General features: G+C 45.9%; 1 protein-coding gene across 1 annotated transcript in view; it reads right to left on the reverse strand.

Annotated features, from left to right (window-relative positions):
• Window positions 1-3,738: 3,738 nt before the first annotated feature.
• GALNT8 (polypeptide N-acetylgalactosaminyltransferase 8) overlaps window positions 3,739-22,563 on the reverse strand; it is a 35,976-nt gene continuing 17,151 nt past the window's right edge. Inside the window, exons 4-12 of the mRNA XM_065936436.1 lie at window positions 20,254-20,420; window positions 16,797-16,980; window positions 15,266-15,463; window positions 14,462-14,576; window positions 11,081-11,266; window positions 9,333-9,470; window positions 8,131-8,226; window positions 7,008-7,175; window positions 3,739-3,882 (exon numbers count right to left, since the gene is read on the reverse strand). Of these exons, the coding sequence (XP_065792508.1) occupies window positions 3,739-3,882; window positions 7,008-7,175; window positions 8,131-8,226; window positions 9,333-9,470; window positions 11,081-11,266; window positions 14,462-14,576; window positions 15,266-15,463; window positions 16,797-16,980; window positions 20,254-20,420 (1,396 nt within the window). The remainder of the gene's footprint in view (window positions 3,883-7,007; window positions 7,176-8,130; window positions 8,227-9,332; window positions 9,471-11,080; window positions 11,267-14,461; window positions 14,577-15,265; window positions 15,464-16,796; window positions 16,981-20,253; window positions 20,421-22,563) is intronic.

The following is a 22,563-nucleotide window of genomic DNA, read 5'->3' on the forward strand; positions in this document are numbered from 1 at the left end:
CTTCAGTGGATTCCTTCAGAGCAGTAACATCTCTGTGTTACTTGCAAAGTTTTCATTATCAAAGGAGAATACTAATTTTTTCTTGTTTTCCTAGCGTCTCTACTGGTTTTCCTAGAAATTTGAAATTTGAAAAAACACAGAAATTTCCCAAGCAATTCTTCCAAGTTTGAGCTGCAGGTCTGGTGGGGATGGGCCATCAGCAGGGCCCCTGGAAGGCAAGTAGGTAGCTTGATGGGGTAGGGGAGGAACTGGGACATGGGGCTGCAGTCTAGCCTCAGGACAAATCATCTGTGAAAACAGGAACCCATAAGCCTGTCTTCTTCAATTTAGCCTTGGCTAGAAACCGTATTGGCTTTCCTGGTGGCTCAATGGTAAAGACTGCCTGCCAGGGCAGGAAAATCAGGTTCAATCCCTGGGCCAGGAAGATCCCCTGAGAAGCAAATGGCAACCTACTCCAGTATTCTTGCCTGGAGAATCCCATGGACAGAGGGGCCTGGTGGACTATAGTCCATGGGGTCACATAGAGTCGGACATGACTTAGCGACTAAAAAACAATAGAAAACATAGAAACAACAGCCCCCAGCTTCATTTAGTAGCTAGTGAAGAAAATTCGAAGAATGAAGAAGACTGACAAGGTACTTGGAAAAGACAAGTCCTGACTTAACTGTGATGACTTGTCAAAGAAAGAAGGAAAATATTAGGGAAATACTGATACAACGGTTTATATCAAATAAAATGAAAACTACACCTATTTCTTCTTTGTCATAAAGTTGAGTTTCTGCCTAAAGCTCTTTGTTAGGAAGGCCAAACAACTTTCTCGTAATATTGAGAGATTTGATTTTTATAGTTTCAAGGACAGTAGACTTGAAATCCTGACACAGGTCTGCTCTTTGAACTATACTTGTCAAAATGTTTGTGGCAGGGGAACAAGCCATGTTTTTTAAAATTATAACAACTTAAAGTCATGAGAAGCTGATTTATTCACCAGTTCTAGTGATAATTTTTCACCAGGACATTTCTCAGTTCAGTTCAGTCACTCAGTCGTGTCCGGCTCTTTGCAACCCCATGGACAATGCAGCATGCCAGGCCTCCCTGTCCATCACCAACTCCCGGAGCTTACTCGAACTCATGTCCATTGAGTTGGTGATGCCATCCAACCATCTCATCCTCTGTCGTCCCCTTCTCCTCCTGCCTTCAATCTTTGCCAGGACGTTACTGGCCTAACTCTATTCCACTTAATCTTTATTAAAGGACTTTATGGGGCTTCCCCGGTGGTCCAGTGGTTAAGAATCTGCCTTGCAATGCAGGGAACACTGGTTCAATCCCTGAGTCTGGGAAGATCCCACATGTCACAGGGCAACGAAGCCTGTATGCCACAACTACCGAGCCTGCCCTCTGGAGACCACGAACCTCAACGAGAGAAGCCACTGCAATGAGAAGCCTACACACGGCAATTAGAGAGTATCCCCTGCTTCCACAATGAGAGAAAGCCCACAGGCCACAGGAGGACCCAGCACACTGAAGATAAATTTATTTTTTTAAAGAAAAGGACTTTACAAATTTCCTTAAAATTAGGAAATTAGCTAAAAGCACATTTCCTATTGTAAAAATGAATTGCAAGGAAAATAAAGCGACTGTTGAGGAGATTAACTTCAGAACTGGTAGAATCTCAGTTTGTTATGACCCAGACCTTGGCCCTTTATCTCAGGTTTTGCACAGATGAGGAAAATGCTTGTCCTAAAGAGCACTGGGATGCTCAAGGCTGCTGTGGATGACAGCTGGGGCCTGGAGAAAAGGCCCAGACACCTGACCACAGTCTCAGGCCCATCTTTCTTTGGAAAAGTGCCAGAATCCACGAGCAGCAGGAGGTGCAAACAAGAGAGGCCTGTCCTGTCGCTTTAATCTCCTTTACTCTGGGGCAGTTCCTCAGTTGGTCTTTGTTCTTTATGACTGACGTCACGAAATATAAAGACCATTTATTTTGAAGAATGTCCCTCGGCTTGGGTTTAAGTGATATTCCCTGAAGATTATAGAATCAGGCTCTGTATTTTGGGAAAAAGACCAAGCCCCTGATGCTGCGAAAGACTAGGGCAGAAGGAGAAGGGGGCAACAGGGAATGAGATGTTTGGATGGCACCATTGACTCGACGGGCATGCGTTGTGCAAACTCCAGGAGTGAGTGAAGGAAAGGGAAGCCTGGCCTACAATGCACATAACTTTAGAGGTTGCTTTTCCTCTTTCACACTGGAAATCACTCCATATCCATTCAAAAAGTGGCCCTCATTCTTTCTTACAGCCGCACCCCACTAGGCGAACCACTCTCTGATGTTTCAGTATATGGTTTGTTTCCAGCATTTTACAACTGCAATCAACACTGCAAGGAATTATTTTGTACATAACTATTTTCTTGTTTTTGGAGTCATGAATTTCTAGAGGTGCAATTAGTGGCACAAATAGAAAGTACACATATAATATTTTTAGATAATGCCAAACATCCCCCCAAAAGCATTGTACCAGTTTTCGTCCCTACCATTGAAACATAAGATTGCCTACTTCCCCAGTCCTGCTGACCAGAATGTGCCATTATACTTTAAAATTTTTACCATTAAGTGAAAAATGATTTCAGTACAGTTTTAACTTGCATTCCTCTATGAGTGAGGTTAAACATTTTTTCTTTTAAGAATATTGTGACTTTTGAAAAAAAAAAAAAAGAATATTGTGACTTTTGCCCATTTTTCTATTAGGCACATGCTTTAAAAGAAAAAAACTTGGCTATGAATTGAATTTTCCTTTCAAAGTGCTGGGCAGAAGCTAGAAGTTATACATTTGCTTCACATTTATCCTCTTCATTTTTTTCATCATAAAATCTCTGATGGCGGTAACATTTTAGTCCTTGATATTGATATGGTCACTTCAAACATTTTATCAAGCTGTACATGTATGACTTGTACATTTATAAAAAGTTACTTGAAAAAATCTGGGCTGATTTAATTCTGCGCTAATTTATCAGTGTCTTGTCTGCCTAATGCTTAAAGGAAGCCCGATGATTCCCAGAATCACACCCAGGTAACCCTGACATGAAAAGATAAAAGGATGCACTTGAAAGGCAAACCCAGCAACATAGCACACAGCGCGTTCTACTTCTCCCACCCTGACGCTCACTCCCACCAGCCTCTAAGACCTCATGGAAGCTGATACCCCTGATGGATCTGCCTAACTCACCACCTATCGGAAAGGATTTATCCAATGGCCAGCAGTAAGGATCCCCTGATCTTAGTTATTTGCCTACAATCCCTTCTTTGTGTCCCAATAAGTGATGCCCCTCTGTTTCAAGCCTCCTTTTCTCCATAATTTTCAAGTATAGTAGCAGGAAACAAGTAGTCAAGCCTATTAAATGTGATAAGCTCCTTAGAGAAAGACCCTCAAGGGCTTGGATTTTTTTCCACCGTTTTCATGCACTGGGCAGAGTGGGACTGGCTAGTTAGGTGTGTCCCCCCCCTACCCTGTGGGAGAGACGGGGATTTCCGAAGAAACCTGCTGTGGGGTGTGGGGCTGGCTGGATGGAGGGCTTTTTTTTTTTTAAAGATTACTGGTTGATTTGCACCTTTCAGGATAGTACTAGCTGAAGTTACAGTAAACACACACACACACATGCACACGCACTTTCTCTCCCCCTTCTCTGTTTGAGCAGCATTGGGAGCTGTGGCAAGAACCCAGGCTCTCCGAGCATCCCTGGACCTTACTCTGACCCCCAGTTTCGGACAGTGTACTGGATTGTCCACACTTGTGCGGTGCAGGCCTGGAGAACAAGCGTGTAGCCACCCCAAATGTCCTTCGTCATCTCCAGACATCGTTTGGTGGCTCTGTTGATAATGGCTCTTCCCTGGATGGAAGGAGAAAGAGCGAAATTACTAACACACCCTGGGAGAACATCCCTTCGCCTGCTCCCAGTCTGCCTGCCGTGCTCTGATAGAAGTCCGAGGGCTCCCTCAGTCCTCGACAAGTCATTCAGAGGAGACAGGAAGCCTAGCGCAGATTTGATCACCCAGAACCTTCTCTCCTCCCCCCACGGCGAGCTAACCCCAGACCCAGGAGTGAGCAGTGCTGGGCCGGCTCCTCTGTTCTCCTCCGCCCCTCCTGAGCTGGAAGCATCAGGTCAGCACGGCTGGCAAGTCAGCCTGCAGCCTGGAGAACCGTGGTCTTCTACTTGGTCTCCTTTCTACGTCTTCACCACTGAGCTCATGAAACCCATCCGAACCCTCCCTCCCACCAGCAAAGCTCACTGGTGAGACAGGAGCAAAAGCCCCATTCAAGAATCTCAGCCTGTTTTATCCACCTGCTTTCTCTGAGGGGCAGTTCCTGCCCCCCTGTTGTAGGGGCTTCACCAAGGTTTACTGCTGGAAACACTGAGGGCTTTAAAGCCAAAGAGTGTGGGTTGAATGCTTGCTCAGTTAATGGAGAGAGAGATGTGAGCAGATGACCATATCAGGGTTAATACTGACCAAGCTCTGTGCCTGACATGCAAGACGTGCCACAGATCTTAGCTCATCTCTGCCTTTCGGCATCCTCATGGGGCTGAGGGAGGGACAGCATCCTCATGGGGCTGAGGGAGGGACGGCGTCCTAGTCTGTGCCCCGTTGTGCCACCTCCGTCACCCCCGACATCACCTCTCTGCTCCTTACCTGCTCACTCTGACACCGAGGGCCATGCCATCTGTCCTGGCCCTGTCTCCCTCTCCTAGTTTTTCCACTCCCCATCCCGCTCTCCACTACTTTGCAGGAATCTGCTTCAGTGCTGTGAATTGGTTCCTTATATCCTCAGAGTTCACAGCATCCAGGCAGATGTCTGGTGAGAAGCCCAGAGCTCACTGCTCCCCCTCCATGACCTACCCCTCCCCACGTGTTTCCTTGGCACCAAGCAAAGCTGCTTCTGTTTAGTGGCTCAGTCATGTCTGACTCTTTGCAACCCTATGGACGATAGCCCGCTAGGCTCCTCTGTCCATAGGATCCTCCAGGCAAGAATACTAGAGTGGGTTGCTGCTCTCTATGATGCGAAGACCTGACTCATTGGAAAAGACCCTGATGCTGGGAAAGATTGACGGCAGGAGCAGAAGGGGGCGACAGAGGATAAGATGGTTGGACCGCATCACTGACTCAATGGACACAGGTTTGGGTGGACTCCAGGAGTTGGTGATGGACAGGGAGGCCTGGCGTGCTGCGGTTCATGGGGTCGCAAAGAGTCGGACACAACTAAGTGACTGAACTGAACTGAACTGAACATCCAAATCTCTGCTCCCTCTCTGACCCCCGCATCCCTGCCTCTCATCTCTTCCAACCACAGACTGCCTGCAATGATTCCTCCCTTGCCACCTGGGTCTCCCTCTGCCAGCCACCTCCACATCTCCCTGGGTACATCCCTCCAGCATCAGTCATTCAGGCTGCCCTCCCGTTCTTCAACTGCCCCCATCACTCCCACTGCCCCATTCTCTGGGCCCCATTCCTGGACTGCAGAGTGCTCCTGGAGAGGGTGTGTTAACCGAGTAGCCTGGTCCCAGAAGTGCCTGGAGCAGTCTGGCCTCAGAACTTGGCTGACTCCTGCGGGCTCCTCGTCCAGGCCTCCTCAGCACGCTTTTACCCCTCGACCACCTTCACTAAATGCCTTCATTTGTTCCTTTGTCAAAAGACCTTGCTTCCAGCCAATCTAGCCCCCTCCCAAGTGTCATGAGCAATCCCAGGGATGGTCTCAGGGGAGCTGCCCTGTCTCTGCCTCTGCAGTCAGCGACCCCATGCTCCGAGCCCGGCCATCCCTGACGCTGAAGAAACACCCTTCCTGTCTAATATCCTTCTCTTATTTCTCCCTCTCGGCAGATTCCTTTCCTACTGACTTTAAATATATCCAAATGTTCTATTATTCGAGAAGGGAAAAAAGCTCCTAACTCAACCATCTTTTTCAACCAACATTCAGTATTTTGTTCCCTTTAAGAATCAAACTTACAAAAAAAAAAGAATCAAACTTACCAAGCACTAAGGCAAAAGCAATGGATATGATTCTGTGTTTGAATCCTGGATATGCTGTGTGACCTGGGGGATGTTGTTTGACTTCTTTGTGCTTTAGTAACTTCACAGAAAAGTTGAGCTAATGGTAGTACATCTCTTATAAGAATTGGGTAAGGATTAAATTAGGTAGTGTTTATTCCAATGCTTGGTATTTAAACATATACACATTAAATCTTGGTTATTACAATTTACAGGCTTCCCTGGAGGCTCAGTGTGTAAGAAACCTTCTGCCAATGCAAGAGGTGTGGATCTGAACCCTGGATTGGGAAGATCCCTTAGAGAAGGAAATGGCAACCCACTCCGGTGTTATTACCTGGGAAATCCCAGGACAGAGGAGCCTGGCGGGCTACAGTCCATGGGGTCTCAAAAGAGTTGGACATGACTTGGTGACCAAACAACAACAAAAATCACCCTGATACAGATCATTATCCCTAATGAGTTCAGACAAAAAAAAGTCTTCAACAAAATACTCAAAAAACTGTGCACCTTAAGTTCAGTTCAGTTGCTCAGCCGTGTTCAACTCTTTGTGACCCCATGGACTGCAGCATGCAGGCTTCCCTGTCCATCACCAACTTCCAGAGCTTGCTCAAACTCATGTCCATCAAATCAATGATGTCATCCATCCATCTCATCCTCTGTCATCCCCTTCTTCTCCTGCCTTCAATCTTGCCCAGCATTAGGATCTTTTCCAATGAGTCAGCTCTTCACATCAGTTGGCCAAAGTATTAGAGCTTCAGTTTCAGCATCAATCCTTCCAATGAATATTCAGAATTGATTTTCTTTAGGATTGACTGGTTTGATCTCCTTGCAGTCCAAGGGACTCTCAGGAGTCTTCTCCAGCACCACAATTCGAAAGTGTATATTCTTCAGCACTCAATCTTCTTTATGGTCCAACTCTCAGACTATACATTAATATATCTATCTTAAAAAGAAACAGAAGCATGTGACTCACCGGTTTAAAATCCCAGTGTATGTTCAGTCTATCTTTGACCGCCTTGGAACATGGCTCCAGAGTGGGCTTCTCCTCTTTGCCGGGGTCTGTCAGGCAGCGATCACCAGCGTCTCTCTGTGCAATCAGTGGTCCCACATAGAGTTCCCCAGTTAGGTGATAGTAGACGTTCTGCAAGAGAACAAAGGGATCAGCCATGGACCCTCAGTCAGGGATGCCCTTGACCTCACAGAGGACATAAAGACTGCTCTTGGGTCCCTTAGACACCCAGTCACCATGGAGGAATCCTTGAGCATTCCTGGGTAGCAGAGTCTCCTCTGTTCCCTTCCCCATCCCCAGCTGACTCGAGAAAGAAGACCAGGCATGACAAAAAGACACTAGCCTGCTTCCTTCCACACGAGGGCTCCAATAGAATCATTTCCTACTGGACAAGGGAGCTTATCTTGGAAAACAGAAACAATACAACTCAGCTTCAGAAGCTGTCATTATAAACCCCAGTTAAGGACTTGTCAGGAAACCTTTCAAACGCTCACTCACTCCCTGCCTTGTTCTGTGAACTTGGACAAATTGGTTGTTTCGTGTCTTCGTTTTTTTTTTTTCCAATGCTGTCTACCCTGCAGACCTCAAAAGGTTCCCCATGAGGCCAACATGCAAAGTCACATGACAGCTGGAAAAAGTCTCCTGGGGGCACCCTCCACGTGGTCCCCGATCGCTCCTACCCTGTGGAGGGGCTTCCATTCAGCTTCTCTCTTCCCTAACCCCCTGTTTCCTCCTCTGTGGAAGAAGCCACAGGGAGCATCACCTGTCCACCTTCCAAGGCATACAAGGTGGCAGTGGGAGGATGGAAGGGGTGGGGAGGAGGAGGAAAGGAAGGGATCGGGGGTCGTTTTCAATGAAGGTATTACCATAGAGAGTGCAGCCCTTCTACCCACCCTTCCTGTACCTGAGATGGAATGACCTCTCAGGTGAGCTCAGAAGAGCTGAGTTACAAGCACAAGTTTGGGCTTCTCCTTGACCCATTACCCAGGCTGCTCAGCTCCTGTCTCCCCATCACCTAACACCAAGTCCAAACCTGCCAGGGGCTGAGCCACAACAGACTGCCCGGGGGGCCGGAGCAGGACGATACCTGGGAACTGTACTGATGGCAGTGATGCATGATAGGGGTGTTGCCTGGAACAGCTCCCTGGTCCAGGCAGACGCTTTCATCCAATGTGTTTTTCATCTGAGGGAGCAAAACACATGGCAACACAGTTGGAAAGAGGCAGAGATGGAGGTTCCCCGACCCTCCCAGGCCCCTGCACCTTTGCCTGTACTCCAAGGGTACCCAAAAGGGGCAAGGGTTTGAGATCCTGGCAGCCACTTTCTAAGCTCTAGACAAATGCCGAAGCAAAACTCTGCTGTGATGCGCTTCCTGGGAATGAAGGAGGAAAGAGACAGAACAGGCTCCATCTTGAAAGCAGGACTCCATCTTGGGCCGGACTGTGGACTTTGAGCTATATGCCCAGTATATACATGATCTATGTGCCCAGTATTTCCAGTATCTATGGAAACAACATACCAACTGGAAAACCAGACTCCCCGCGGATGGAAGAGCCCCAGGACTTGTACCTAGACTCTCCCCTAAAAGAATACCCTAATTATCTGTTAACCAAATAGAATCATAAATTCTATTATGCTTATTGGGGTATGACCACAGGCCTATTGATAATTGTCCACTGTTAACTACCTAGGCTTAAGGCATACGAATCATGGGTTAACTTTGTATCTTTCTTCTCCTTTGTTCAGGCTAGTTTCAGGGAATTTGGGGAGGTGGGTTTGAGCACGTACACTTAGGGTACATAAGGTTTTCACAAAAACTGGTTGGGGTCCTTGGCTAAGAGGAGACTCTGCCTTGGGCCTGCCAGTGTAATAAACTGCACTCCACTATCTGCATTGTCCTTCTGGGTGAGTTTGTTTCCTGGAACACGTGGCTACAACAGGAACACCCACTCCTCAGACCATTATACCACAGGCAAAGGAAGGACTCCTACACCTGCATTCAGGGGGGTGAGGCCACACACCCCAGTGGGCCGAGGAACCGTGAGGGTCCGAGCAAGGGCTGATGCTTGCAAAGTAAGGAACCAGAGGCAGAGAGAAGGAAAAGATGGAGACTGCGGACAGAGAGGAAAGAAAACCAAGAGGCTGGAGGAGAGAGTTGGGGGAAGGAAGAGAATGGGGGCGGGGGGAGTGGGTTTTGAAAACCCTTGTCTGGAAAGTCATGAGACTGAGATCTCTTCATCTTTTACACGCAAATGTTTAAAACCTGCAATGAAGTTTCTTAAAACATACTCTTCCATAGGCCACAATGCTGCGGACTGGTTTCAGAAGAGGATAAACATTTTTCAGATACCAGTCAAAAGTTTTGCATTTCAGTTTCTTCCGGAGTGCCATTCTGGAAGAAATGTCTCCAAAATCGATTTCGGAGTTCTGCAAAGAAAACACAGAACATGGCTGTACCCTGAAACACCCTGGACTCCACCACAGGAGTGTGCTCAGATGTGTCTGACTCTGTGCAGCCCCATGGACTGTAGCCCACCAGGCTCCTCTGTCCATGGGATTCTCCAGGCAAGAATACTGGAGTGGGTTGCCATTTCCTCCTCCAGGGAATCTTCCTGACCCAGGAATCAAACCTGTGTCTCCTGCATTGGCCGGCAAGTTCTTTACAACTGAGGCATCAAGGAAACAGACAGTGCAGGATGGAAGCAAGTATTTTCCTGATTCCCTGTAAGATAACCTTTATCACATATAGATTTCCAGGGAAACTGGAAGAAGCTTGACCCCTAGGAATTTCTGCTGGTCTCAGAGGCACTTTTGAGGCCTGCATATCCAGGTTTATGTCTCATCAGTAGCAAGCAGATGCAGACTGCTCCTGTTTGAGACCATATTCACGTCAACCAGGCACAAAATGGTTCTCATGATGGCCAGGAAAGGCTTCCAAAAGGAGCATTCTGGCAGCAAGCCTGGGAGGTTAAAGGAGACGTCCTAGAAGTGGTATCTGTGGGGAATCAAAGTGGAAGGATGCTTGAAGCCAGAGCCCCATCTCAGGGACAGAGACAGCATGTCATATCAGCCTCAGGGACTAAGGTCATCGATGTGACCTTAACCAAGGTTATCCTTGCTCACATGCGTCCAGTAGAAATACAGTGCCTGCTACCACCATCCCTCACCCCACTGCCATATTCAAGTCCTCTTAAGACAGTGAATCCTTGCCCACTCCTGCCCACAAGGAATCCCCGTATAGATGACAGATGAAGGGCACAGAATCTAGAAGTTTCCTTGGTTTGAGTCCTATCTCTGCTCTTAGGACATTATTACCTTGAACAGCTTTTCCCCTTCCATTCTGTGTCTCCGTTTCTTCTAAATTGGTAAACTTAGAATAATAAAAGCAAATCTTAAGCCAGAGCTACATGGTGATGGGACGGGCGTGCCGGAAACTCAGTCCTGGGACGCAAATGCTAATGCCATTGCCCCCACGCTGTGAGGACGTGGCCTCAGGTCTTCAGGGCTGCAGTGGCCCTGTTGCAGAGAGAAGCCAATTCTGACTCCAGGCCGAAACTGCTTCTGTTTGACTTCGCTCTCTGTTGCTTTCGTTTATAATCATAGCTAATGGGCTGCCTCAGAGAATCTTGCCTCTCTGCCTGACTCTTAAAGTGCTTTTGTTCAGAATCTTGTCCACTTGTGGATGGCAGGAAGGAAGAAATTAACACACCCCCTTGCCTAAGGCCTGCCTCCTAGGAGATGTTTGCAAGATTAATGGCCTTTTTACTTTGTTTCTTCACTGTCCTTCCCTCCATCTCTGATCTATAAAAGAACAGGACATCCAGACCCCACAAGATGGCTATTTTGAGACATTCCGTTGCCATCTTCTGGCGAACAAAGTCATATTCTTTGCCTCAACACCTCATCTCTTGGATTCATTGGCTTGTGGTGCAGCAAGCAGACCAAGCTTGGACTCTTGTCCCTTCCCATTCCCGCCAGGACCACCACCCCTTTCTCCTCCTCCATCCTTCTCAGATTCTGTCCCATCCAGGACGAACCTGCAGAGGTATGTTCCAGGCCATGTAGACCATGTCTTTGTACTCGTCCATCCAGATTTCAGCCACTCTCAGGGCATTCCGCTTCAAAGGAATTGTCAGATCTAAGGAGTAGGGCTTGTGGTGTCTCTCCAGGTGGGCAACTCGGGAGCAGGGCAAGACCTCAATGCTGCCTCCACACTGCCACACCTGCAAAGGAAGGAAAAACAAAATCACCCGGGCAAGCGTGAAGAGCACAGCCTGCTGACGAGGACACCACTCTTCAGAATCACTTTTTAAAGAGTGTAGGGACCTCCCTGGCAGTCCAGTGGTTAAGCCTCCGCGCTTCCACTGCAGGGGGTGAGGGTTTGATCCCTGGTCGGGGAACTAAGATCCCAGATGCCTGGTGACCAAAAAAACAGACCATAAACCAGAAGCAATATTGTAAAAAAGTTCAATAAAGACTTTAAAAATGGTCCATATTAAAAAAAAATGTTTTTAATAGAGTGTAGATTCAGTCTTTCTACCTGTCTCTATGAGCCTCCCAACCTATTCATTGAAAACAAACTGCTTTTCTCGTCGCTCAGGAGCTCCAGAAATCCCACCAGGCGTGGGCTCCGACCCACAGGAACTGTGAGATAATCACTGATTTTGCTTTGAGCCACTAAGTTTGTGAAAAATTTGTTACACTGCAATTGATAGCTACTACTTGGCTCAGAGGTTAAAGCCTCTGCCTGCAATTCAGGAGACCTGGGTTCAATCCCTGGGTCAGGAAGATCCCCTGGAGAAGGCAATGGCAACCCACTCCAGTATTCTTGCCTGGAGAATCCCATGGACAGAGGAGCCTGGTGGGCTACAGTCCATGGGGTCGCAAAGAGTCGGACACGACTGAGCGACTTCACTTACTTACTTACTTACTTACAGGTAATTCTTGACCAAGAGACACCCCGACTTGATCATGGTCTAGTCATAAACATTCTTCCTTTGCTTTCCTGATGGATACACACATACTTGTCATTCTAACATGTGGCTTAAAATATTTAAAAATTTGGTCTTTGTCCCAGTAGATGATAGAAGTAGTAGCAAGTAGATCTATCACTTCATCCCTGTAAATGCTACATCTAGTGATGTTAAATTGATAGAATGGCTCCAGTATGTTCTCTTCCAAGCAAGTTGCATTTTCTGGGAAATACTAGCCTGTCTAGCTGTTATGCTCAGTCATGTCCAACTCTTTGCGACTCCATGGACTGCAGACTGCCAGGCACCTCTGTCCATGGGGATTCAGGCAAGAATACTGGAGTGGGTTGCCATGCCCTCCTCCAAGGGATCTTCCCGATCCAAGGATTGTACACAGGTCTCTCGCATTGCAGGAGGATTCTTTACCGTCTGAGCCAGCAGGGAAGCCCTTCCAACAGTGGTTAGCAACTTACCACACTCACGTCTGCAAATCCCTGAATATCTCAGGTCCAGTGGCTCAGTTAAATACCTTGGGATGGGTTATCTTAGACCAACAGCTTTCAGATTTTTCTCTCTCAATTTATTCCCACTTGCCAGATGTCCCCCCACCCACCCATCCTCCATTCCCTCCCCCTTTCTCTGAAACACACGAAAAGAAACAGGAAGCTTCTGATTATAGTAGCAATGGCTTACTTTGCATCACAAACCATCCTGACATTTTTCAGGAAGTTAGCCTTCACCATGTAGGTATCATGATTATTCCCATGAAGGTAATGGGCCCACCCTTACCAGCTAAGAAATGACAAAGCCAGAAGGATTCTGTGATGCTCTGGCACAGCCCCAGGGATACACAAGGTTCTGAACCAGGGTGGGAGTACTTCCTCTCCCAGCAGACCAGAACTCCTTCTGCATTTATACACATCCAGGGGCACCATCAGGGCTGTGGCCTCTAGGTGTCAGAATAAAACATCACATGCAACTCTGATGGCCTCCAAGGTCTGTTCCTAGAGAAATGTACATCCTAGCAAATGCTTAGAGGTTTGAAAGGACCAATGGCCACATGAGCAAACCACGGAAGCTGGATACAGGTACTGTTTTATCAAGAAAAGGGAAGAATGACCCTTCAGAGGGTACGGCAACCCACTCTAGTATCTTTGCCTGGAGAATTCCATGGACAAAGGAGCCTGGAATGAGTGGAGTGGGTTGCTATGCTCTCCTCCAGGGGATCGTCCTGACCCAGGGATTAAATCCGCATCTCCAACATCTCCTGCTTCGGCAGGCGGGTTCTTTATCACTGAGCCACCTGAAAACCTGTTCTCTTCATACCGATGAGAATACAGATGTGGTGTTGAGTGTATCAGAACAATGAGATGGAAGAGGCTTGGTTCCCAACACCCTGCTGGTGGTAATTTAGTCACTAAGTCATGTCCAACTCATGTGACCCCGTGGCTGTAGCCAGCCAGGCTCCTCTGTCCATAGGATTTTCCAGGCAAGCGTACTGGAGCGGGTTGCCACTTCCTACTCCAGGGGATCTTCCCAACCCAGGGATCAAACCCACGTCTCCTGCGTTGCAGGCGGTCTCCTGGGTTGTAGGTAGATTCTTTACCGCTGAGCTACCAGGGAAGACTGGAACTGTCGTCTGAATCCTGAACTGCTCATGTTCAAACTATTACAGGAATTAATTTCTATCTCATTTAAACCTCTGTTATTTCGGCCTCTGTCACAGAAATCAAACAAGGATTCTAATTCTCAAATGTTTATAAATTATTTCAAGTTATTTATCACGTTTGAACTGCACTGTCATCCTTAGGAGGGAAATAAACTGGGGTTTCTCTGGTGACTCACAGGTAAAGAATTGCCTGCAGTGGAGGAGATGAGGGTTCGATCCCTGGGTCAGGAAGATCTCCTGAAGAAGAAAATGGCAACACATTCCAGGATTCTTGCCTGGGAATATTCCATGGACAGAAGATCCAGAAGGGCTACAGTCCACTCGAGTGTTCAGTTGCTACAGTCCACGGAATCGCAAAAGAGTTGGACATGACTTAGGAACTAAACAACAGCAAAACTGGGCAACAGATCATGGAAGAAAACGGACATGAGCCCACACGTCTTTATCAGCTGGTCCCTCTGCCCATTCCGGTTTCTGTCTGACTGGTCTTGCAGAGAACCACCCACCCCAAAGTTGGTGTATCTCAGGAGATGCTTGGAAAATGCCTGAAGTCCTCAGGGAAATAGGGACACCATCTTCCCAGCAATATCTCCCAGACTATACAGACCTATACCAAGAAGCTCCACTCCAGAAGTTCCACAGCCTCTACCTAGCGACCTGGAAACATGAGAATTTGTTCACCTCTTGAGCCAATGGCATCCATCCTTGTTCCAAGGTTCCAGAGATCCTCTACCTTACCCTTCTGCTTTGTCCCATAATGAAAATGGAAACATACCTACCCTCAGGCTAAGTTCCACATTCTCTCCTCCGTAGGTCAGCATCCCACCATCCAGAGAGCCAATTTCTTCCAAGAAGAGCCTATTGGCAGCCAGGATGCCCATGATGGAAGGACTTCTGTGGAGCACATGGCAAGAGAGTCACTAACCCTGGATGCAGAATGTCAGGATGAAGGTGATGGATAGGAATCTCAGTGATGATGTAGCCTTTGAAACTCTCTCTACCCAAGCTTCTTCTTATCCTGAAGGCTTGCCCTAAATCCTCAGGCTGAACTAAGAGCCTGGAGCCTTCCCGTCTCAGATAATATAGAAATCCATGTTGGTATCCCTACTTCATAGCATGATAAATGCTTAAAGGGGCTGAAGTGTTTTCTAAGAAGTTACACACTTTGCTTTATTTTGCTTAAAATTCCTTAAATAGCCAAAGTATCTGTGATTTCCTTTCTGGGATCAGTTCTTTTTTTAACTTTTAATTTTGTATTGGGGTATAGTCAAGTAACAACGTTGTGATAGCTTCCCTTGAACAGTGAAGGGACTCAGCCATACATAGACATGTATCCATTGTCCCCCAAACTCCCCTCCCATCCAGGTTGCCACATAACATTGAGCAGAGTTCCATGTGCTCTACACGAGGTCCTTGTCGGTTATGAGATCTGCTTTTTTCTCTCTATCCCCTGTCCTTCACCCCAACTCCTCTGCTCCTCTCACCCCACTCCTAAGACTACCACCAAAGACAAACAAAGCCCAGACTGTCCATCCCTGACTTCCCCTGGACTAATCAAATTTCCCGAGCTCATGCAGACTGACCTGATAGGAGCAGTGACATCATGGAGATCAACCCAGGCTTCCGGCAGTGCATCATAGCGGCACCAGAGTTCCCAGTCAAACCCGTCAACCGCCAATGCATACTGAATCAGCTCAAAGGTGTCAAAAAGAATGTTGTCAAACACGGGAGACACGATCACAGTGCGGTCTTCCTGAATCCGAGCCAAGATGGGCTCTGCCCTGCAAGAAGGGTGTGCAACAGACCCAGGTGGGATTTGAGGATAACAGCCAAAGCGAGCAGACAAAGCTGCTCCATCCCATCCCCTCGTCCTGACCCTGAGCACCTTCTTCACTCAGGCCACGCTGGCTAGTGGGCAGAACTCTCCAGAGTCCCGAAAATCTGCAGGTTTGAGGAATAGCTGGGGCTGCTGGCAGCTGACTCCAGACAAGAGCACATTTGAAACTGGGGTACCCAAGTACCAACCCCAAGCCACTCTGAGCAGAGCTATCAGTATCTGTCTGAATTTGCTTTATTCCTTGGGTCTCCCTGCTTCCAAAATAACATCTCTTTACTATCTGATTCCCCACATTCTTTGAATAACACAACTCTTCGTATCATGTAACTTCATGGGAAAACCTTAAGAATTACCAAAAGGTAGTCTCTTCATGTATGGATGTGAGAGTTGGACCATAAAGAAAGCTGAGTGCTGAATAATTGGTGCTTTTGAACTGTGGTGCTGGAGAAGACTCTTGAGAGTCCCTTGGACTGCAAAGAGATCAAACCAGTCAATTCTAAAGGAAATCAATTCTGAATACTCATTGGAAAGACTGATGCTGAAGCTCCAATACTTTGGCCACTTGATGTGAAGAACTGACTCATTGGAAAAGACCCTGTTGCTGGGAAAGATTGAAGGCAGGAGGAGAAGGGGACAACAGAGGATGAGATGGTTGGATGGCATCACTGACTCAATGGACATGAGTTTGAGCAAGCTCTGGGAGTTGGTGATGGACAGGAAAGCCTGGCGTGCTGCAGTCCATGGGGTCACAAAGAGTTGGACATGACTGAGTGACTGAACTGAACTGAGTCTCTTCATTTCACAGATAAAGTAATCTGTTTGTTTAGTTGTTAAGTCATGTCTGACTGTTTTTCAACCCCATGGACTGTAACCCTCCAGGCTCCTCTGTCCTTGGGGACTCAAGGAAGAATACTAGAGCGTGTTGCCATGTCCTACTCCAACCCAGGGATTGAACCTGCATCTCCAGCATTGGCAGGTGGATTCTTTACTGCTGAGCCACCAGGGAAGCCCTAAGTTGTGACTCATTCAAAGTCACAAAATATCTGTCATAGTCAGGGTTGGTATCCAGTTGTCAACACTCCAAGCCTATCGTTTTTTCTCTAGCCTACTTCCTGTAGCCAACCAAAGTCCTTGAATAAAAATATCCAGTTTTTGGAGCTTCCCTTTTCTTAAGTTCTGGTACTGACTTTCCCCACTTCCTCAATATCCCGTCTCTACTCACTGTACGTACAATTTCTCCTCTCTCCCCTTCCCCCAGCGAGCCCCTGGAGCCTTACCACCCAACGTTCACTTCAATATGAGCATCCAAGATGGCCACCACGTCGGCCGTGGCCCCCTCCCTGCCGGTGTTGCGAGCCGCAGCCAGACCTCTTCTCTCGGTATGCCGTATTATCTTCAGGAGTCCTGGAGACTTCTGGTTGTAAAGCTTAATCTTCTCATCCAAGTCTGCCTTTAATTCTCCTGCCAACCAAAGGCACACCTATAGAAATTCTGAGTGCAATAATCAACACAGTGCAGAAATTTTATACTAGGATATCGTAATGGTTGGACTACCTCCTGCATAGGGTGGGCAATTCTACAGCCTTGACTGAGAAAATAGTCTTTCCCCTATACTGACTTCTCCTCTGCCTTCCATCCTCAGAATTTATGTTCCCATTCCTAATCTTTCTCTTGAGGTTAAACTATCTTAGCATAATAAAACTGCTGTGTCAGGCACTGTTACAGGTACTTTAAGTGTATTGAGAAATTATTATAAGAATGAATGGGACCAGAGAAAACCATAATTTGAAAAGACACATGCACTCCAATGTTCATTGCAGCACTATTTACAATAGCCAGGACTTGGAAGTGACCTAAACGTCCATCAACAGGAATGGATAAAGAAATGTGGTACATATATACAATGGAATATTACTCATCAGAAAAAAGAATGAAGTTGTGTCATTTGCAGAGACATGGATGGATCTAGAGACTCTTACACAGAATGAAGTAAGTCAAAAAGAGAAAAATAAATATCATATTAACATATAATGTGGAATCTAGAAAAATGATATAGACGATCTTATTTACAAAATAGAAATAGAGACACAGATGTAGAGAAGAAACGTGGACACCAAGGAGAGAAAGTGCGGGTGAGATGAACTGAGAGATTGGGATTGACATATATACACTATGACACTATGTATAAAATAGATAACTAATGAGAACCTGGGGTTTCCCTGGTGGCCCAGAGAGTAAAGAATTTGCCTACAATGCAGGAGTCATGAGTTCAATCCCTGGGTCAGGGAATTCAGTGCTCTGCGGTGATCTAAATGGGAAAAAAATCCAAAACAGAGGGGATATAGCTCATTTACTTTCCTGTACATTAGGAACCAATACAACATTGTATACACCAATAAAAGTTTTTAAAAAATGAATGGGACATGCCTGACCTAACTAAGGTAGTGTTGCTGATAGACAGACATTGCAGATACAGCCTGGAACATCATCTCTACAGCTAACCTCTCAAGATTTTCTGGAGAGCACATAAACAACTGAAATTGTTTCATTTTCTTTCAGATATTCCTACTTGACCTTCTCAGGCTAAATTGGGATGGAGTGCCCAGATGAATCTGCTTTTCAGCTTCTATATAATATGTTTATCCCCAAAATAAAGAAGGCTGAGTGCCTAAGAATTAATGCTTTTGAACTGTGATGATGGAGAAGACTCTTGAGAGTCCCTTGGACTGCAAGGAGATCAAACCAGTCAACCCTAAAGGAAATCAGTCCTGAATATTCACTGGAGGGGCTGTTACTGAGGCTGAAGCTCCAATATTTTGGCCACCTGATGTGAAGAACTAACTAATTGGAAAAGACTCTGATGCTGTGAAAGATTGAACACAGGAAGAGAAGGGGATGACAGAGGATGAGATGGTTGGATGGCATCACCAACTCAATAGACTTGAGGTTGAGCAAGCACCAGGAAATGGTGATGGACAGGGAAGCCTGGTGTGCTGCAGTTCATGGTGTCACAAAGAGTCAAACACAACTGAATGATTGAACAACAATCTCTAAAATAATGCAAACAAGATTCGCTATTCCACATTGTTCACAGTTTCTTCTTCTCTCTCTCCTCTGTTTTAAAAAAAAAAATATGTCTATGCATTCCTATCAATTTTTAAAAACTTGGATTAAATCCAAGTTGTTGGACCCCTTTTGACCCTTGAAATATTTGACTTGATACAAATGAAGCTTCATATCTAGGGGGGACAAAGGAAGTGGGTACACCTCTCATGTCAATGGGTAGCATTTCAATCTTACTACTATTGATGGTGAAGACAAGGAGAATTACACTAGCTAACATTTATTAGGGACAAGCCCTGGGCTGAGGACTCTACAGGTGTTAATTCCCAAAGAGCCCTGTGAGGAAGCACTATTATTTTACAGATGGTGACACTGGAGACATGAAGTCACTGAGAGACTCGCCACCACCTAGAGTCACATGAGTAGTAAGCTTCTCCTGTGGCTGACATGGTAGAGACTTCCGATCATCTTCTTCAATTTAACACACACAAAAAGGTTTTAATACAATACATAATTCAGTGCAGGCTCAAACTGGCTGCTGTTTCCATGGTTACTAAGAGAGAAGGTGATTGCTGCCCCAGTGACACCAGTCAAAGAATGACCAACAGTTCCCTCTGCCATGCCCTCCCAAGCAAATTATCTCCATGGAAGACACAAATGGGCTCCTGACCCAAGTGAGCAGGATGTGTTATACATAGGGTCTGGAACAGCCTAGAACTTTCTTTGGCTTCAAATAGTTAATGAACATAAGGTATTTAGAATAAATGGTGTTTACTGCTATCACTACCTCTTTAATTCTCACTCTAGTCCATGAGATCATGATTATTCTCAACATCCGTGCTTTGCAGATGAAGAAACTAGTGGAGAAGTAAGTCACTCAAGGGATAGAGCTTGCAAGGGTGGAACTGAGATTCCGTTAAGTGAAGACTCAAGTGCACTGCCTTCTACTTCTCCCTGTAACATCTCAGCGGGGACTGGACCAAGTTGGGGGAGAGGGTGGGCCTGAGCAAGAGACGCAGCCACTATGGAGAGTCTCAGCACCCAGAGCTTCCTTCTCTCCAGGCTTAAATACCCAGGAAGGTTGGGGTTTCCTCCTAGGGGATGATTCTGAATCTCTCCCTGGTATCTGGGGTTTTCCTTTGGACCCGCCTCTCTCCCTGCCGTCTCCCTCGTGGTGCATGGGCCCAACTGACTGCAGATTCACATTGGAGCACATTGTGTGACCTCTCTGTCTTTGTTTCTTCTTCTGTGTGACCAAGAGGACCATCTTCATCCCCTATTTCAACTATGGGAAGATTAATGTGTCCTGCACAGTCAATAAACAGTCCCTCTCTTTCCCTCCATGAGAAACCCAACTTCCTGTCCTCATATGTGTGTGTGTATGTGTGTGCATGCTCAGTAGTGTCTGACTCTTTGGAACCCTCTGGACTGTTGTCCCCCAGGCTCCTCTGTCCATGGGATTCTCCAGGCAAGAATACTGGAGTGGCTTGCCATGCCCTCCTCCAGGGGAACTTCCTGACTCAGGGATCGAACCTGCATCTCCTGCATCTCCTGCATTGGCAGGCAGATTCTTTACCACAGTGCCACTTGGGAAGCTAAGCTAAAACCCCTTTATCCCAGCACAATCCATACACGGTCATTTTTATACTATTCCTTGATCAAGTTGCTCACCATTTGAGCTAAAATCATCCACTAAGATGATCTCTTTCAAGAATTGAGGGGGGGTCCGCTGGATGATGCTGGTGATGGCTCGCTGGATGACAGACAGAGCTTCATCCATGAATATGAGGATGACGCTGAGAGATGGGAGCTGTGAAGGGTACTGCTTCCAACGACACCTGTAAGAGACCTTTCATAGTAACCATATCACTCTTTTAATTACTTAAACATTGTTATCTAAAGTCCCCCTTCACTACATAGGATGTTATAATAACTCAATCAGTTCACCAACTCTCAAACTCATTAGGAAGGGAAACTGTCAGTTGCTTATCACAGTAGAAAGATTTTCATTTGTTTGTCCAAAGTTCTCCTGTTGTGGGGATAAACTTCATTTCTTTTTGATTGATCATCAGTAGACATTTCCCCTTGAACAGTCAACCTGCCCCACAAAGAATTCCCATTCCTTCCCCTGCCCCAAAGTAGCTTCTTTGCCAGAAGTCCTCTTTCTGCCTCCCTTTCCCCATGTTCTCAGACCTTCCATCATTTGGACACATCCCTCAACTTCACAACTATAGAGAGGTGGCAGACTGTCCAAAGAAGTGTGCTTGACACATGTTTTAAATGTCACAGCTTACATTTAGTAAATGCTTACCACATGCGAGGCACTGGCTTACTCTTTTTTTTTAACATCCTCATCAAGATATATTTTACACACAATAAAAGTCACCCATTTAAAACTGCACATTTCATTGTTTTTAATAATATTCACAGAGTTGGGTAATCATCACCACCATCTAATTTTAGGACAGTTTCATCACACTAGAAAGAAACCCCATACCCATTAGCAGTATTTCTTCATTTCTCCCCAATCCCATTCCCCCTCAGCCATAGGCAATTATTAATCTACTTTTTATCTCTATAGAATTGCCCATTCTGGACTTTCTATATAAATGGAAACATACAATATGTGGTCTTTTGTGTTCACACAGCATAATGTTTTCAAAGTTCATCAATGTTGTACCGTATGTCAGCGTTTCATTTCTTTTTATTGCCAAATAATATTACATTGCATGGATATGTGACATATTTATCTGTTCATCCAATATTGGACATTTAGGATGCTTCTACTTTTTGGCTGTTATAAATGCCACTATGAAAATTCTTGAATGAGTATGTTGGCATGTTTTCATTTTACTTATACACACATCTCACCCTAGGTGAAGATTCTTGGAGAAGGATCCTCTTGACTGCAAGGAGATCAAATAAGTCAATCCTAAAGGAAATCAACCCTGAATATTCATTGGAAGGACTGATGCTGAAGCTGAAGCTCCCAATACTTTGGCCACCTGATACAAAGAGCTGACTCACTAGAGAAGACCCTGATGATGCTGGGAAAGACTGAAGGCAGGAGGAGAAGGGGACAACAGAGGATGAGATGGTTGAATGGCATCACTGACTCAATGGACAAGTTTAGCAAGCTCCAGGAGTCGGTGAAGGACAGGGAAGCCTGGCAAGCTGCAGTCTACGGGGTCATAAAGAGTCGGACAAGACTGAGTGACTGAACTGAACTGAACTGAAGAGTGAAATTGTTAAGTCATGTGCTAACTCTATACTTAACAATGTGATGAACTGCTATACTGTTTTCTAAAGTGACTGCACCATTTTACATTCCCACCAATAATAAATGATGGCTTTAATTTTTCTCCACATTCTGGACAATATTTGCATTATCTGTCATTGGGATGATAGCCTTCCAGGAGTATGAAGTATGGTCTTACCCTTGCTTTGATTTCCATTTCCCTAATAACCAACGGTGTGAACATAACTAATGGAGTTAACTCAGGCATGACTCAGTGACTAGCACTTTCAGTTTTCACTTCATGGCTGATTCACTTTGCCTAGAGCAGAAGCTAACACAACACTGTAAAGCAACTATTCCAATAAAATAAATTTTTTTTAAAGAATCAGAACACATTTCCTCTGATTACAGAACTGTCAAAAAAACAAATTCTCAGAAGGCAAAAAGGAACATTACAAGGCTTTGAGAAATCAGGAAACAGAACATAAAAGTAAAACATAAATAAACACAAGTTGGAATAAAAATTAAAACGGGGAATTGCACAGTTAAGCTTTTCTCCCCAAATCAGTTCCTCCTTTTTCTTGCCACTCCAACATTGATGAAATGCAGAGTAATCGAGATTGACTCTGGAGACACATCAAGGGACTCCAAAAGGCCATGCAGGGAATTTCAAGTAACACTGAAAAGCCATACAGAAGTCTGCAAGGATCTCTCCTTTCTCCTTGTTTCCGAGCACCTGACTG

This window comes from Muntiacus reevesi, chromosome 1 (assembly GCF_963930625.1).
Source record: "Muntiacus reevesi chromosome 1, mMunRee1.1, whole genome shotgun sequence".
NCBI classification, from domain to species: domain Eukaryota; kingdom Metazoa; phylum Chordata; class Mammalia; order Artiodactyla; family Cervidae; genus Muntiacus; species Muntiacus reevesi.